Genomic DNA, 17,986 nt, shown 5'->3' with positions numbered 1-17,986 from the left:
ACTCTAACGAGAGCTGTCTCGGTACTATGGTACGGTCTAAATCCGGACTGGAAATCCTCGCAGATATCATTTCTTTCAAGAAAGGAACACAGTTGTGAAGACACTGCTTTTTATAATATCTTTGACAGATAAGGTAGATTCGAGATCGGCCTGTAATTGACTAATTCTGTAGGATCAAGTTGCGTTTTTTTAACAAGCGGTTTAATCATAGCCATCTTAAAGGTTTTTGGTATGTATCCTAGAGACAAAGATGAATTAATGATATTAAGAAGAGGATCTATGACCTCTGGAAGTATTTCTTTCAGTAGCTTAGTCGGTATAGGGTCTAACATACATGTTGTAGATTTAGATGATTTAACGAGTTTAGTAAATTCTTCCTCTCCTATAGAATGAATCAAATTTTTCCTCAGGGAGACTACAATGCACTGCCTGATGCGATACTGTAGTAGACCGTTGCATAGTTACAATTTTCTCCCTGATATTTTCAAACTTATAAGTGAAGAAGTTCATAAAGTCATTACTGCTGTGTTGCTTGGAAACTTCGGTGCTTGAAGCTTTCTTTTTCGTTAGTTTAGCCACCATTTCAAATAAATACCTAGGATTATGTTTATTTTCTTCTAATAGGTTTGAAAAATAAGCAGATCTGATTTGTTTTCTTCCAGTTGCGCTCCATTTTTCTGGCTGCTCTCTTAAGGGCCCGAGTGTGCTCGTTGTACCACGGCGTTGGACTATTTTCTTTAATCTTCTTTAAACGCAACGGAGCAACTATGTCTAAAGTGCTGGAAAAGAGAGAGTTAAACGTTTCTGTTGCAATATCGAGTTCTTCTAAGCTATCCGGGATGCTGAGATGATGAAACTGATTAGGAAGATTATTAATAAAGCAATCTTTAGTGGCAGAAGTGATAGGTCTAACATATTTGAAACACGGAGTCGGCTTTGCAGCCTTGACTAAATGAAGTTTACACAAGACTAGATAATGATCTGAGATGTCATCGCTCTGCTGCAGAATTTCAACAGCATCAACATCTATTCCATGTGATAATATTAGATCTAGAGTATGATTACGACGATGAGTAGGTCCTGACACGTGTTGTCTAACTCCAATTGAGTTTACAATGTCTTTAAATGCCAAACCCAATGCATCTTTTTCATTATCTATGTGTATATTAAAATCACCAACAATTAGTACTTTATCTGCAGTCAATATTAATTCTGATAGAAAGTCCGCAAATTCTTTGATCAAATCTTTATGGTGCCCTGGTGGCCTGTATACAGTAGCCAGCACAAATCTCAAACGTGATTTATCATTTATACTATATATTTTTACATTAAGTACTAACACTTCAAAAGAATTATATTTAAAACTTGATTTCTTAGTGGTTTTGAAACTATTACTATAAATTACAGCAACACCACCCCCTTTGCGTTTAAGACGAGGCTCATGTTTATAACAGTAATCTTGCGGGGTGGACTCATTTAAAGTAATGTAATCGTTTGGTTTTAGCCAGGTTTCTGTCAAACACAGCACATCTAGGTTATTATCTGAAATCATATCATTAACAATGAGTGCTTTTGAAGTAAGCGATCGAATATTCAGCAACCCGAGCTTTAGCATTTGCTCATCTGTATATAGCTGTTTTTTATTTGTTGAACATCAATTAAATTTTTAACCTTAGATGGGTTTAAACGTTTTTTTGGATTTCCAAGTTCGGGGAACAGACACAGTCTCTATATGATGATATCTAGGTGAAAGAGGTTCTATGTGATGGGATTTATCTGACCTTGGTGACGCGAGGCCGCTAGCAGACGGTCGGTTAAGCCAGTCTGTCTGCTTCCTGACCTGAGCCCCAGATTGTCATGTTTGAGCTCTAAGACTATGAGCCATATTACTAGAGAGAAGAGCAGCACCATCCCAGGAGGGATGAATACCATCTCTTTTCAACAGGTCAGGTTTGCCCCAAAAACGTTTCCAATTGTCTATAAATTCTATATTATTAAGCGGACACCACTTAGACAGCCAACCGTTAAGAGAACACAATCTACTAACTATCTCATCACTCCTGCGAACAGGAAGGGGGCCAGAGCAAATTACAGTGCTTGACATCGTACTTGCGAGTTCACACACCTCTTTAATATTAATTTAGGTGATCTCCGACTGGCGGAGTCGAACATCATTTGTGCCAACGTGGATAATGATCTTAGAGAATTTACGATTAGCATTAGCCAGCACTTTTAAATTTGCTTTGATGTCAGGCGCTCTGGCTCCCGGCAAACATGTGACTATGGTGGTTGGTGTCTCTATTTTCACGTTCCGTGTAATAGAATCGCCAATAACTAGGGCACAATCAACAGAACTCTCAGTGGGTGTTTCACTGAGTGGGGCAAATCGTTTTGTTATGGTAATCGGAACGGAAGAGTGTTTTTTTTGATCCGCGACTATAGCACTGTCACCCATTTGCCTGGCTGCGCAGGCATTAATCGTGGCTAATGTAAAGAGTACGTGCAACACAGACGCGCTACGCTGAAACACTACGCGAACTCACTACGCGAACTCACTCGAGGCACAGAGAGAAGGAAATGAATAGTGGCATAAAGTCGTTATTTTTGTTTACTTTTTGCGCACAAAAAGTATTCTCGTCGCTTGATAAACTTAAGATTGAGCCACTGATGTCACATGGACTACTTTGATGATGTCTGTATTGCCTTTCTGGACTTGAACAGTATGCCGTCCATTGACTTTCAATGGAGGAACAGAAAGCTCTCGAACAAAATCTAAAATATCTTAAACTGTGTCCTGAAGATGAACGGAGGTCTTACGGGCTTGGAACGACATGAGGGTGAGTCATTAATGACATAATTTTCATTTTTGGGTGAACTAACCCTTTAATTTGCTCTCGGATGTATGTAGACCACTGTAACAAAAAGTTGAGGGAATTCGCGGGGCATGTATTGTGGTCTGAGTGATACAGAGAGCAGTTCAAGGTCTTTAGTGCACATGCTCTCTCTCACAGTAACAGATCTGCACCATTCTTGGTTTATATACAGACAAACGCCTCCTCCTTGTTTTTTACCCGTAACTAAAGGACAACGATCCGTACGAAATGGAGTGCCAAAACCGTCGATAATTACGGAGTTATCAGGGTCGCTACTTTTTAGCCACGATTCAGTAAAAGCCATAATACAAGCATCTTTATAAGCATGTTGGAAACGTACCGTTGCTTGCAGTTCATCAATCTTGCTCCTAAGGGACTGGACGTTGGCCATGACAATTGACGGGAGAGGAATCCGGTTTAGACGTAACTTTCTCAGTCTCACCCGTACCCCTCCTTTCTTCCCCCTCTTCCGTATTTTCCGAGGGTTACGATCATGAGTGGACCCTGAGTGGACCCTACGATCCTGAGTGGACCCTGAAAAGGTCCCGTATTATTATGAACACCATTTCCATGCGGCGGGCATTGGTCCACAGGATAACGAACATTGTAAGGCCGATGCCACTGAAGAAGAAACTCTCTGCCATACTGGATCCTCACCGGCTGTTTAACAGGAGATGCATCCAGACACGCGAAAAGTAGGGATATTGCCCACAGTAGGACAATAAACAGCACATCCATTTGACAAACTCGTCCTCGTTGGACGTTATGAAACGACAAAGTCCCAACAAACTCAGACAAACAAAACTTTAGACAACAAGCGCGTGACAGACAAGTCAGTTTGGTCCTGTTTCATGCACTGACCACCTGTTATCCAAAAGCCATGTGAAGAACAGGTTTTTTTTTTTTTACTTGAAAGAAAAAGCTAATGGAGCACTTTTATTTAAACTTATATAAACTAATATAATTTATTTTACAGGCAGTTTAAAGCTCATAACCATTAATATTTTGTTGTTACTTGAAGTAATTAGAGTGCAGTGTTATGTTGCATCATGCAGTATTTGTCCTGAAAAGTACTGAGTAAATGTGATGTTTGTTTCATCAATAAACTTAAGGTCATTCCTATTTTATTTGTGTACATTTTAATCATTAACATTAAAAGCACACTCTTTTTACGACTCAAACAACAGTAAAGGGTAAAAAAAAAACGAATTCCCAAAAATGTAAATGAAATTTTGGAAAAAATAAAACAGAATTTGGGAAAAAATAAAATGGATTTTATAGGGCCCTGCAAATGTCTATGTGAATTTATGCACGTTATACAAAACATATGCCATTCATTAATTATCATTTGAATCTATTGACAGCCTTAAGCTACATTTGAAAACATAATTTTGTATAAAAAGGCATGCTGTTTTGACCACTATTCTCTCTTGATTCAACGTTAGTCAAATTAACTATAACAAGCAGGTTAAACAACCCATAGCTTACTTTTAGACGTGGTCAATGAAGTTCAAGGTTGTGATGGTCGTGTCCGATATCCCTTGCCAGTTATTATGCATACAGCAAATCTTCTTGTATGAATATGGTCAATTTAGTGTCTATATCTAAAAAGAAACTATGCTGGGAAATGTTTTTGTATTGTATTGTTTAAATTGTGCCAGTCCAGTGAATTAGCGAGACAGCATGTGAAGCAGTTTTATGGGGCTAATTTGTCGGCGATGTAATTTCAGAGAGCAGCAGTAGATGCCATTTCATTCAGAGACAAGAAAAGAGGTAACTCAATAAGTTTCAGAGATAATGACAATGAAACATTCTCTTGCAAGCATTGTGGGACCAAACATAAGTTCAGACAGTGCCCTGATTTCGGTAAAAGGTGTTCGAAGTGTAATGGCCCAAACCACTTTGTAAAAATTTATTTTTCAAACGACATGAAGAGGGAAAATAAAATGCATGTAGTTGAGGAGGCAGATGACAGTGACTAAATTTATGTGAATATGGTTTCAGAAGAGAATACAAATCAGGATGATGCTAAATGGATTTGTAGTGGATTGTTCCTCTTGTGGCTAATGGGACAATAGTGCCTTTTAAATTAGACACAGGTGCAAAAGTTAATTTAATTAACATCAGAGATGTGAAAGCATTGAAAGAAAGATCTCTAATTCAAAAACGTACAGTCCCCCTCAAAGCCTACAATGGAAACACAAGGAGTATGCAGATTAAAAATACAAGTAAAAGGAAAGATGAAAAATGTAATGTTTGTTGCAGTTCCCAATGGCCATGCATCTCTTCTAAGAGATAGAGCTTGTGAATACCTTAATTTGGTTTAAAGAGTCCTGTTTAAGTCAACAGGGTAACCGTAGTCTTACAGACTGTCTTTGACAATGTAACCGATATTGACTTGAAGGTTTGCCATTTACCTATAAAAAACAACTGAAAGACGATGCTACACCAGTCATACATGCTCCTCTGTGAGAGCCCTTGAAGCAGGAATTGGATTGCATGACCTAATCAGGAGTCATACAACGGAACCCACAGATTGGGTGAACTCCATAACTTGTGTGAAGAAGCCTAATGGTGAATTAAGGGTGTGCTTAGACCCTGAAGACCTCAATGATAGCAAAAAGAGAAAACATTACCAGATACCCACCTGTGAAGAGATCATAAGTGAAATGTCGGGCGCTAAGTTTTTTAGTAAATTAGATGCATCTCAATGGTTCTGGCAGATCCGATTGGATTCTGAGATTAGCAAGTATTGTACATTTAATACTCACTTTGGAAGATATTGTTTTTTCGACTTCCATTTGGGATCAAGTCAGCTCCCGAGATTTTTCAGCGAGCCATGGAAACCCTTATTGAAGGTCTAGAGCAGGCATTCTCAACCCTGGTCCTCGAGGGCCACTGACCTGCAGTGTTTAGCTCTAGCCCTAAATCAAACACACCTGAGCCAGCTAACTAAGCCTTTCAGGATTGCTGGAAAGCTACAGGCAGGTGTGTTTGATCAAGGTTGGACCTAAACTCTGCAGGACAGTGGCCCTCAAGGACCAGGGTTGAGAACCCTTGGTCTAGAGGGTTTTTGTGTACATATCGATGACCGTGTGGTGTGGGGGTCCACCCTTCAACAACATAATCAGCGACTAGTAAAAGTGATGGAAAGAATTCGAGCATTCAAAGGGTGTCTCCCCACTGAAACCCCGTCAATCAGAGCATGGCAAGCTGCAATGACACCCACAAAAATGGATGCTTCCAATCCCCTTTTGTGACCTCCCGTCTTGACAATAGATCTGGTCCTATATTTGTCCTTTCAGGAATGTAAATCGCCCAGAGGGAAAGGAACTTGTCCTGAGCCCAAAGCAGAACCGGCTGCGCTAGTTTGTTCAAATGGAGCGAACGCAGTCCACCCTGGCGATTTATATAAACGACTACTGCAGAGTTTTCCACCAGCACCAGAACATAGTAGCCTCTTAACTGCCGGAGAAAGTATTTGAGGGCTAGAAATACAGCCATCAATTTGAGGCAATTGATATGCCAATCGAGATGACAGCCTCTCCAGATCCCTTGGGCTGGACGGTTATCTAAGACCGCACCCCAGCCCGTCAGGGAAGCATCTGTCATTAGCATCCTGCTACGGTGACAATGGCAGCACAAGGTGAAGAACCTGGGTCTGAGCCACATAGAAAGGGTACGAAGCCTGCAGCATGTAACCCTCACTATAAACAAGGAATTTAGAAAGTGCACAAAGTGCTCAGCGTGTGCGCTTCCGACCAACATTGATTTTAGAAAGGGCACGAAGCACTCTACATGTGCCTTTACTCTTATTTGCCTCTGGGGATTAGCCCTTGGACGAAATCCCCTGGCTCTGAGCCACAGCTGAAATGGTCTAATGTTGTTCTGCATGGCTTGGTGGGGAGTGCTGACTTTTTAAGTGGCGATGAGCTCCCAGGAGAGATGGCCCACAAGTGTCTCTTCCAGCTGGGGAATCACTGTATAACCACGTGCCCACAATAAATGGTAAATGGACTGCATTTATATAGCGCTTTCACAGACCTATGGCCACCAAAGCGCTTTACATAGCCTCACATTCACCCATTCACTCACTCATTCACACACCGACGGCGGTGTCAGCCATGCAAGGCGCCATCCAGCTCGTCGGGAGCAGCTGGGGTTAGGTGTCTTGCTCATGGACACCTCGACACTTGGTCAGGTAGAACCGGAGATTGAACCACCAACCTTCCGGGTTGTAGACAACCTACATGAACCACTGAGCCACTGCCGTGTCCATTAAAAAGTGATAGAGGACACCTAGTAAATAAACCGTCAGGCGTAACCAGGGAAACCAAGTTATTGTTTGTAAAAACTTTAGATTTCGATTGTAAAACTAATTAAAATATAAACTAATGTTGTGTTATTTGGCAAGTGACCATGGTATAAGCGGTTTAATGCCGCTGCGCGTCGGACGGTTCACGCCTCGCCGTCGTCCATTAATACGGTACCTGACAATGGACACCTCGTCGGGCATTAACCCTTACAGAACATACTAGAGTAGATTAAACTGACTCTTAGCTGTTCAAGAACCGAAATACTTGTTTTGGTATGCAGTAAAGCTGCAATCTGCATTAGTGCCAGGGTATTGAAAATGTGTTTCAAGAAACCATATTGCGATGTATTGTTTAATTTGTTTTATCAATTATTCTTCCCACCTCAACTAAAGTGTGGAGCAAGCACTAATATTTCCTTTTGAAATTGGGCTTCATTTCTTTTTTTTTCTTCTTCTTTTTTAAAAATAAATTATTTTAAACATCTTTTTATGTATTACTGTATGACTGATTTGCTGATGATTAAAAATGTTGACTGATATCAACAGCACTAAAGAACAGTTAAATGCACCTCTGACAAACAAATCTTATGATACTTTTAAGACAAATGAACAAGCGCACCCATAACAAAATCTTTTAATTGAAAGGCAATACAATGAGGGTTTAAGGACAAATGAGGAATTGTCACTCAAAAGCACCACAGCTGCACAAAAAATAAAGAGGAAACCGTCGTAAACTGGTATAGAAAACAATAAATTAGGCGACATCTATGCATTTACATCTATTAGGTGACATCTTACCCATGCATTTACATTTAATAATGGAAAGTGACCATTCCAGGGCGATCTACTAATGTCCATTTTTCTGTCCCTAGCCTTTACAGAAATATTACACTTAAAAGACACTTTAGGGTTACAATTTCTTTATTTTTAAAATAAAACAATATGTTATTTGAACAATTACACCTTCTTGAGCCATCAATGTGGCAATATTTGATTTTTAATTAATTATATAAAATTTCAAGCACCACAGAAGTCCTCGTCCCTGGAAAATGCTTTATTTTTTGTCAATAACAGGGTTTTCCGCCATTTAAAATACAATAATGTATACATGACTATCAAAAATATTATGTAAATGACATAAAAAAAAAAAAATGCTGAATAAATATTATAAAATGTATAATGAAAGTAGTGGTCCCCTGGAGTTGTGTCACTGGTGTAACCGTTAAACAAAAATCTCTTATTTTAAAATAAAAATCACACTTATGACATCACTTGACTTTCTTCTTCCAATTTCCTGAGTATCTATGAAGAAAGGCCCATAGTAAATCCACTGTCTCTTTTCAGTTATCAGACATTTTTTCATTTATATTTAGTTGAACTCATAGGTATGACCTACTTAATTGTTAGGGAATTGTACAAATCTAGAATACAAATGGATTAAACTACTTAATTTAGTATACCATGATTGACAACATGTGGTTTGATCCCTTGCAGCAGCCATTTTGTAAAATGCATTTTTCATGAAAATTGTCACTGGTGTCACCTTTCTTATGGGTAACACCAGTGTCTCCCATTTATAGATAAACTTTATTCAAACCTATTAATTTAGATTGTATGTCAGATGTAACAATTTAGTCTCATCTACTTAATTATAGTTGAAGAATAATGATCTTTGGTCTTAGAAAAAAAAGACAGTAACACCAGTGACACAATGAATCACCAATGACATACAGTACATGTCACATTAACAGACATCCCAAGTCTCCCGGAAGTTCCGGGAGTCTCCCGCATATTGATAGCGGCTCCCTGATGCCCGCAAATCAGTTAAAATCTCCCGGAAGCAAGAGCGCGCAAGCGTAGCACGCGAACGGCAGAGAGAGGGAGCGAGAGACCTTGCGTGTGTGCCTCGGGATTTTATCTCTACTCTCGAACCGAATTAAGACATGATGATAATTTTACATCCATTTAATTCTGCTTACACTCAAATGTTAAGATTTAAAGGATTGCATCATTACTTGATTTTAACTGGTTTTCAAATATTTTCATCGTTATATCAAATACATGGTTGCGCAAATTAACTTTCAAGCACACGTTTAACAAACCTGATTAAAATAAATAAAACATAATCTCCTTATTTGTTGCATTATTATCAGGGCTGGACTGGGACAAAAAATCGTCCCTAGCATTTTGGCCCAGACCGGCCCACTATATGATCATAAACACCACCCATCTTTGCACGCCCTTAAATATATGCATACCAACTCCTATTCATTAAAACCACTAATGCCATGTAATGAGTGAATATAGGAACGAGTGAGAGTTAACAGATGAAATAAGTAAAAATTCGACATTTATTAATACAGTTGAACTACACTCCACAGTGATGAATCCTAAAACAAGCTATAAGCTGCGTTGGCATAGCAATACCAGTGTTTCTCACAGGATTTTTGGTAAAACTGTGGTGGGTGGACCTCGGTTCTTCTAGGGGGGTTCGGGTGCATGTATGGGGATAAATTGATGCCAAAACCATTGAAAATAGACAGACTAAAAGTCACAAATAGATATTACAACTTGTAAACACAAAACACAATCTACAAATAGATTAAAAATCCACAAATAAAAGTCCTCATGATCTGCAAATGTAAAACAAGATCTACAAATAGATACAAAGTCCTCAAACAAACTCTTTGTGATCCACAAATATAAAGCATGATCTACAAAAAGATTAAACATCCACAAATAAACACATCCTGATTCACAAATAGAAATCAGTGACTTGTACTTGAAAACCAGAATTTGAATGAATGTAAAGTGACTTGTTTGCAGGTGAAGATCATGTTCTGTTTGTAGATTGTGTCACATTTGTTTTCAGAATTTTGACACTATATTGTTTCGCTGTTGTGACAAAATAATGCCATAATCATTGAAAATGAAGAGACTATGAGTCAAAAATGCATATTTCAATTTGTAAACACAAAACAAGATCTACAAATAAATTTAAAATCTGCAAACAAACTCCTCATGATCCGCAAATATAAAATGTGATCTACAAATAGATTTAAAATCCGCAAACAAACTCTTTATGATTCACAAATAGAAATCAGTGACTTGTACTTGACAACCAGAATTTGAATGAATGCAAAGTGATTTGTCTGTGCATGAGGGTCTTTATTTATTTGTAGATTGTGTTGCATTTGTTTTCAGAATTTTGGCACAACTGTTTCGCTCTTTTTCCCATTAAAAAATCTACAAATGCCCTCCTCGCAATTTGCAAACAAACACAGTCTAACTTGTATTTTCAAACCACTGTAAAAAGACATTCTTACACATTCTGTGCAAAGCTCAGCATGCAAGTGTTGAATCTGTGTTTGCAGATCACAGGGCATTCACAGATCCCTCTGCACACGTCTACAGATCTTTTTGGCACCATCTTTCTGCAGAGTGTGTGACTACGATCCACACGTGTAGTCAGCCAATCAGGGGTATTGCTTCAATGTGATGTCACGCCCCCTCAATAAGCCCTTTTCAAAATAAGAGCTGACACTTCTCGGATGGGTGGGCTGGGCTCACTGCCATATTACCGTTGCCGGTGTTGTAGCCTACCGAAATCCGACTCCCCGGACAAATCGCACTCCGCCTCGAGTGCACGCGCATGCGAGTTTAAATGCACCTCCTTTGCTATATCTGTTTATCGATCGATTTTTCACACAGCAAGCACCCATATCCTGCATGGAAGCTTTGTCTACACTTAAATAAATTAACAGAAAGTGAACTAGTGTGGATAGAAGATGCAAAAAACAAACACAAACAAACAGAAAAAAAACAAAAAAAACATGGCACATCGATTCAAACTTTAAACTTCGACGGGTAAGGAATAAAGCTACCAGCTATCAAAACAAAACTGTTAATTTCACTTAATTTAACTGAACTTATCGTTTGTGTGTTAAACACGCTGTGGTTCATAGGAAAATATTGCATTACTCTCCCCATTGCACATGAATGTCATTAAAAATAATAATATTTAGCCTTTTTTCACGAAGATAGGCTTTAAGAGTTCATCAAATACATATTGTATATATATGAGGCAAATACCTGTCTTTTTGTTTGTTTTTTCCTTAATTGCGTCTTAAAAATAGAAATAAAACAAATTATTATGGCCGTGCTTTCCAGCCATTATTAGACGCGATGTGTGAACAGCCCCTTACACAGTACCTGCATCTGTGACACGTATTCTCTATTGAATCCAAAATATTGCCATATTTCAGACGTACAGGTCTTTTTAGGCACAGGTTCTTAGCTGTTGTAATTTTCCTCACTTGTCTCTACTCCTGCCATTAGTTTATATTTTCCATTCTCTGCTCTGAGCCACTAGGTTCCCCTGTGGGCCTGATCTAGCCAATAGCATAATAGCACCTACTGGGGAGGCGGGTATAAAGATAGTAAGGCTCCATCTGATTGGATGAATTTGGATAAACAACATATGCATGCATGCAACACACAAATGCTTGGCACATAAAATAAATTTAATTTATCGCACCTCTCTGCAATATTGATATTGCGTATACTTTTATTGCAATTTTTTGATATATTGTTCAGCCCTAGAGGTGGGCAGATCGAGGCTTCGTGAAACACTGAAACAGTTGAAGCAAATGTGTCGTATTGAGTCAAAGCTTTGAAACAATCCGACACCCGTCTCCACGGTGACCCCTAGTGGTCATAACAGTGTAAATGCAACAAAAACACCGGCCAAACATGCATAAAAACACCTTTTACAAATCTATTGCAAATTTTTTATTGAAAGTCAAATCTTTCACATGCAATTATCTAATCATCTAATAAAATTAGCAAGTGTCTATATATTATTTTATCAATTTTCAGGGTTTGTTTTGTTTGCTATATGAATGGCTCAGCTAAACAAGCCAATAAGAGACTATTTATTACCATTCTTAATTTAAATTATACTAATGTCTAATTAAAATGTCTACAAATGTATACCACTGATCAGAGATCAGGTAAAACCCACAGACATTTGTTGATTGGTTCAGTGACACCTCAAGATTCATGGGTTGAAAGGGATCATCGCCCCCAGTGGTGAAACATTGACATTTTGAACAGTTTTGATGTAATGAAGCCTCATTTACTGAAATCAAATTGCCATCACTACACTGCAGCACCATGACAATATCTTTTTACATTGGCTAACGGGTTAGAGTAAAGAGTCCAGGCATTGCTAAAATCATAATGTATGGATTGTGTTATTATTTATTATGTCTTTTTAAAAGTTTGTTGTAAATCTGTGATTATTTCCTTCTGTTTTATTAAAGTAAACTAATAACTATTCAATTCTTTAGATCATAGAGTAACTCTAATAAATAGCAATTCACTGTTTGTAATGGAATTATAGAAAACTGTTTTTGGTGTAAGAATTTATGATTTTCTAATCATTAAGAGGATACAAGCTATTTTGTAATTAACATAATTGGTGAACAATGAATATAACAATATATTTATTTTGTTTTCATGAACATGACATATTGCATTTCACAGACCAAGAATAAGTAATTCCATAAACATTGTTGGTCTATTACAGCAGCCTTCCATGTATAAAATCACTTTGTACTTTTGGATATAACAATCAGTTGGTGGCACGTTGGTGGTATTAATGAAAGAAAAATATCACAATACAATAACAGTGTCTTCTTGTTGTAACAGATCTGAAGATTGTGCTGTTGGGCAACACTGGATCAGGAAAAAGTGCATCAGGAAACACCATCCTGAACAAAGACCTATTTGATATGAAACACTCTCCAGGATCAGTCACAGAGAACTGTATAAAAGAAGAAACAAATGTGGATGGACGCACCATATCAGTTATTGACTGTCCAGGTCTGTTTGACACTCGAGACAAAGAGATGCTGCGGACTGTAACAGGGCAGTGTATGAGGCTGTCTTATCCTGGGCCTCATGCGTTTCTGCTGGTGATGAAACTGGGTGTGAAATTCACAGAGGCGGAGAAGAATGTTGTGAAATGGATTCAGCAGAACTTTGGAGAAGATGCCATGAACTACACCATCATTCTGTTCACTCATGCTGATGTGCTCAAGGGCAAGCCTGTAGAGACGTATATCAGTAAAAGCAATGAGCTGAAGCAACTGATCAAGTCCAGTTGGGGCAGATATCACACATTCAGCAATGAGCACAGAAATAATCGAGTTCAGGTCACAGAGCTGCTGCAAATGATAGACAAAATGGTCCGTTTTAACAGAGGAAAGCCCTATGAGTTTCAGAAGTCTAAATAAGCCCAGGACAAGCATTGGTGAAAGGATCCTGGATCAACAATCCAATCTTTTGAGGGATAGGTTTACAGTTAATGTCAAGTTTAGGCTTACAACAAGAGTTTTGGGCTTCTACATCATTGTAATTCATTTATCAATATTCCCTCTGATATTAGGGATAGGTTATGGGTAGGAAGAAGATGTTTATCCAGGAACATGCAGAATCACGCCTAGAAAATCATTAAAAGCTCAAGGACACTGAAAAAAAAAAAAAGTACAGTTGTGGTGTCGGGAAGCATTTTCGCAGTTGTGGGAGGCTTTGTACATTCCTGTAGCTTAGATTACATTAACAGGCTGACATTTTGAGGATATGCTATGTATACTATATTATGTAGCTCAATTTTACACAGTAATATTCACTTTAATGTTTATAGAAATGCTTTCATATAATACAGATATTTTAGTGACTGCTGACTTTTCCTCTTACATTCAAACATGACAACTGTTTGAAATAAATGTAAAAGTGAATTTACACTTTTAACAAACATGGGAATTTAAAGTTCTTTGTACATTTACATTTTATGGTGTACAACTCTGATAAGAACAAACAAAACAGCACAGTAAATACATGAGAATATATTGAAAGGTTTTGCAAAAATGTTTAATTGCCAGCCTGTCACAAGATCGAATGCCTGTCAGGTATTGCCAGAGAGGTCACAGCCACCCAGTGTTACCACCAGTTCAAGTTACCTTTTTTCATGAGAAAAGAACCTTTTAGGGTAACACTTTATAATACGTATATTGTTATAAAGTCTTGACAAATCATTTGCCAACTATATTTAATTAATAGTTTATAAAACTTAATACATTAATAGACTTTATACAAATAGTGAGTTCTTCATTAATTGACACTGTAATTAAAGTGTTATTGTTTATTTATCTCATATGTAAAGAATGAAATAATGCTTTGTTAACAAAGTATTAACTGTTACGTAATAATGTATTAAATAGTTCTCACTTTAGATTAGGTCACAGAGAATGGGAAAATTACATTAAGTACTTTTAACCATCCTTTATTAGACATTAATTGTAGTATTATTAAGAGTTCATTAAAATGTTTACAAATAAGTTAAGCCTATCCCCAAAGCTAAATAAATAAATAAACAAAAATAATGCTTTCAATATGAATTTCATACAACATTATGCTACATTAGAATGCAAATATTGTTTTTCCTTCTATTGTGGTGTGTATTCAGGTTTCCCCTACATTATGAGGACATGCCGATGTCCTTGCAATTCAATTTTTTTTTTTAAATGTAAAAATGCAGAAAGTTGTGTGTGATGGCTAGGTTTAGGGGTCGGGTTAGTGTTTGTGTGTGTGTGTGTGTGTGTGTAGGGGTAGGGTTAATGTAAGGGGACAGAATATACAGTTTGTACAGTATAAAAACCATTACGCCTATTGAAGGTCCCCACAAATATAATAAACCAGATGTGTGTGTGTGTGTGTGTGTGTGTGTTTGTTTATATTACATTATGGGAACCAAATGGCCCCACAAGGATAGTAAAACCTGAGATCACCTCCATTGTGGGGACCAGCCAGCGGTCCCCATGAGGGAAATGGGTTAATAAACATACTAAATGATATATTTTTGAAAATGTAAAAATGCAGAATGTTTCCTGTGATGGGTAGGTTTAGGGGCAGGGGCAGTGTGTGTGTGTGTGTGTGTGTGTGTGTGTGTGTGTGATGGGCAGGTTTAGGGGCAGGGGCAGTGTAAGGAGATAGAATATACAGTTTGTACAGTATAAAAACCATTACGTCTATGGAGAGTCCCCACAAAGATATGTGCGCCTGTTTGTGTGTGTGTGAGTGTGTGTGTGTGTGTGTGTGTGTGTGTGTGTGTGTGTGTGTGTGTGTGTGTGTGTGTGTGTGTGTGTGTGTGTGTGTGTGTGTGTGTTTGTGTCATAATAAACAATCTAAAACGCTTTGAATCATCATATAAACCCATCGTGTCTCTTCAGAAGATTTGAATTTAGATTAGCCCACTCGATTGATTGTTTTTCAATGCCTTTATAACCTTTTATTAAATAATTGTTTTTAAGATCTTTTAAGTTTTAGGGGAATTGACTATAAAAGATTGGACAGAAATCTCTCAGATTTTATAGAAAATATCTTCATTTCATTTACATCAACGATACATATCGTCGCATTTTATATCACAATATCTTGATATAACAATGTGACAGTTAACAGAAAATGCTAAAGAAATGTCAAGATATGTGGCAGAATTTTATGAGAAATGATATTCTTATGATATCAAATTGAGTAATGCAGTCATTCTTAGAATCTATTAAAGATGACACAAAGGTCTTCTTCTATTCAAATGTGCGACCAAGAGATTTATTTAAATGAAGTATTTCATTGTATTAACAAACTCAAAGACAATAAGTCACCCGGGTATTATGGTTTAATAGGTGAATTTTCTAAATATTTTCCAAAAGAATTATCACCTTTTTTGTTAGCTGTATTTAGAGAAGCTATACAACAAGGTTATTTACACAATTCACTGAGACAAGGTTTGATAACTTTATTACCAAAGCCCAATAAGGATATACTATTTTAGAAAATTGGTGTCCGATTACGCTAATTAATAATGATGCAATTTTTTTTGCATGTATATCAGCAGAAAGATTGAAGAACTGTCTTGATCCCATAGTGACAAATGTCAATCAGGATTTATGAAAGGTCGACACATTTGTAATAATATTAGACTCATTTTGTATTTAATTGATTACAACAAATTTATTACAGATAATAGTTTTGTTGTATTTGTTGATTTTTTAAAAAGCATTTGATACTATTGATTATAACTTTATGTTGGAGACCTTCATTTTTTTTTTTTTTTTTTTTTTGGGGGGGGTTTGGATAATATATATAAAAAAAAATAAAAAAAAAAAGCTATTCAAACACTATACAATAACTGTAACAGCTCAATTAAGTTATATGGAACGTCATCCAGGTTTAAAATCAGTAGAGGCATACGACAAGGATGACCCATTTCACTGTTTATTTTCTTACTTGTAACACAAACCATGGCCATACATATTAAAAGAGATCAATTTTGTAGTATTAGACTTTTGGAGAAAGAGTTCAAATGCTCTCAAATAGTGGACGACACTGCCCTTTTTAAGATAAAATAAACTGAAATTAAAAGCTATTGAGTACTTAAATCTGTTCTCATCTGTATTTGGTTTATGTTTAAACATTTTTTTTTATTTTTTTTATTTTTTTATTTATTTATTCCAGGCAATGGCACAAAAAAAGTACAAGGTAGACAAAATATAGTTAAGTCATATAGTGCAAAAAAAAGAAGAAAAAGAAAAAACAAGGAAGAAGAAAAAATAAGTAAATAAATAAAAATAAAAATAAAATAAAAATATACAGTATTCAAATATGACGATCGAATTCTGCCTGAAAGGGAGTGGGAAGAAGACAACTTATTTAATCCCACCCCAGTTTCCCATTTAGTGATTAATAATTGAGCTTCATTGTTACTTTGCTCACAATGCTCACAATAACAAATGTTATATCATGGTGGCATTACCACAAGTAACAAGTAATTTTTATAACAAACAATTTAGACCAACAATGTAATAAGAATAAACAATGCTAACAATGGTAATGGACAATATACCAACGATAGTAATGGACAATATACCAATGATGGTAATGGACAATAACCAACGATGGTAAGAAACACTGAGCACATGTTAACCTTATGAGACAGAGTACAGCAGCAATTTGACTACAATGTAATAGAAATAGACAATGCCAACAATTATAATGGACAATATACCAACGATGGTAATGAACAATATACCAACGATGGTAAGGAAACACTGAGCACATGTTCACACTATGAGACAGAATACAACAAACACAACAGCAATTTAAATTAAAGACCCTCATCTCTGTATTTTAACCAGACCCAATGTTTATATAACAGTTTAAATTGATGAATAGTTTGGCATTGCTTTTGTTGCAAGTCCAGTTTGTTCCAGAGTTTCACTCCACATACAGACACACAATAATATTTACGAGTAGTTTGAGCTCTCGGTAATGAAAAATGTCCTAAACCTCTCAAGTTATGAGCTCGCACTGGAATTTTAAAGAAACGTTGTAAGTTAGGCGGTAATAATTTGTTAAATGCTTTGTATAAAACTATTGATGTATTATATTTTACAAGATCATCAAATTTTAGCAACTTTGACTGCGTAAACAGATTATGAGTATGATCTAGAAAACCAACCTTGTGAATGATCCTCACAGCTCTTTTCTGTAATATGATCAGAGGATGTATTGTGTTCTGGTAAGTATTTCCCCACACTTCTACACAAAAAGTAAGATATGGTAGTACCAGGGTGCAGTATAAAGTACGGAGTGCATTTTCATCAAGGTATAGCTTTGCTTTATTTATAATTGAGAGGCTTTTGGAGATTTTTGTTTTAATGTGTCTGACATGGGG

At 36.9% G+C, this 17,986-nt stretch overlaps 1 protein-coding gene across 1 annotated transcript; it reads left to right on the top strand.

The window, feature by feature from the left end:
- Positions 1 to 10,535: 10,535 nt before the first annotated feature.
- On the top strand, positions 10,536 to 13,487 carry LOC308679989 (GTPase IMAP family member 7-like; the record flags this gene model as incomplete). The annotated part of the gene is made up of 2 exons (XM_081347863.1): positions 10,536 to 10,629; positions 12,901 to 13,487. 2 exons carry the CDS (start codon positions 10,536 to 10,538, stop codon positions 13,485 to 13,487), a joined length of 681 nt encoding a protein of 226 aa, XP_081203989.1.
- Positions 13,488 to 17,986: the final 4,499 nt, after the last annotated feature.

This window comes from Scardinius erythrophthalmus, assembly GCF_964197995.2.
Source record: "Scardinius erythrophthalmus genome assembly, chromosome: 19".
Classification (NCBI taxonomy): Eukaryota; Metazoa; Chordata; class Actinopteri; order Cypriniformes; family Leuciscidae; genus Scardinius; species Scardinius erythrophthalmus.
This window is presented reverse-complemented; position numbering and strand designations above follow the sequence as displayed.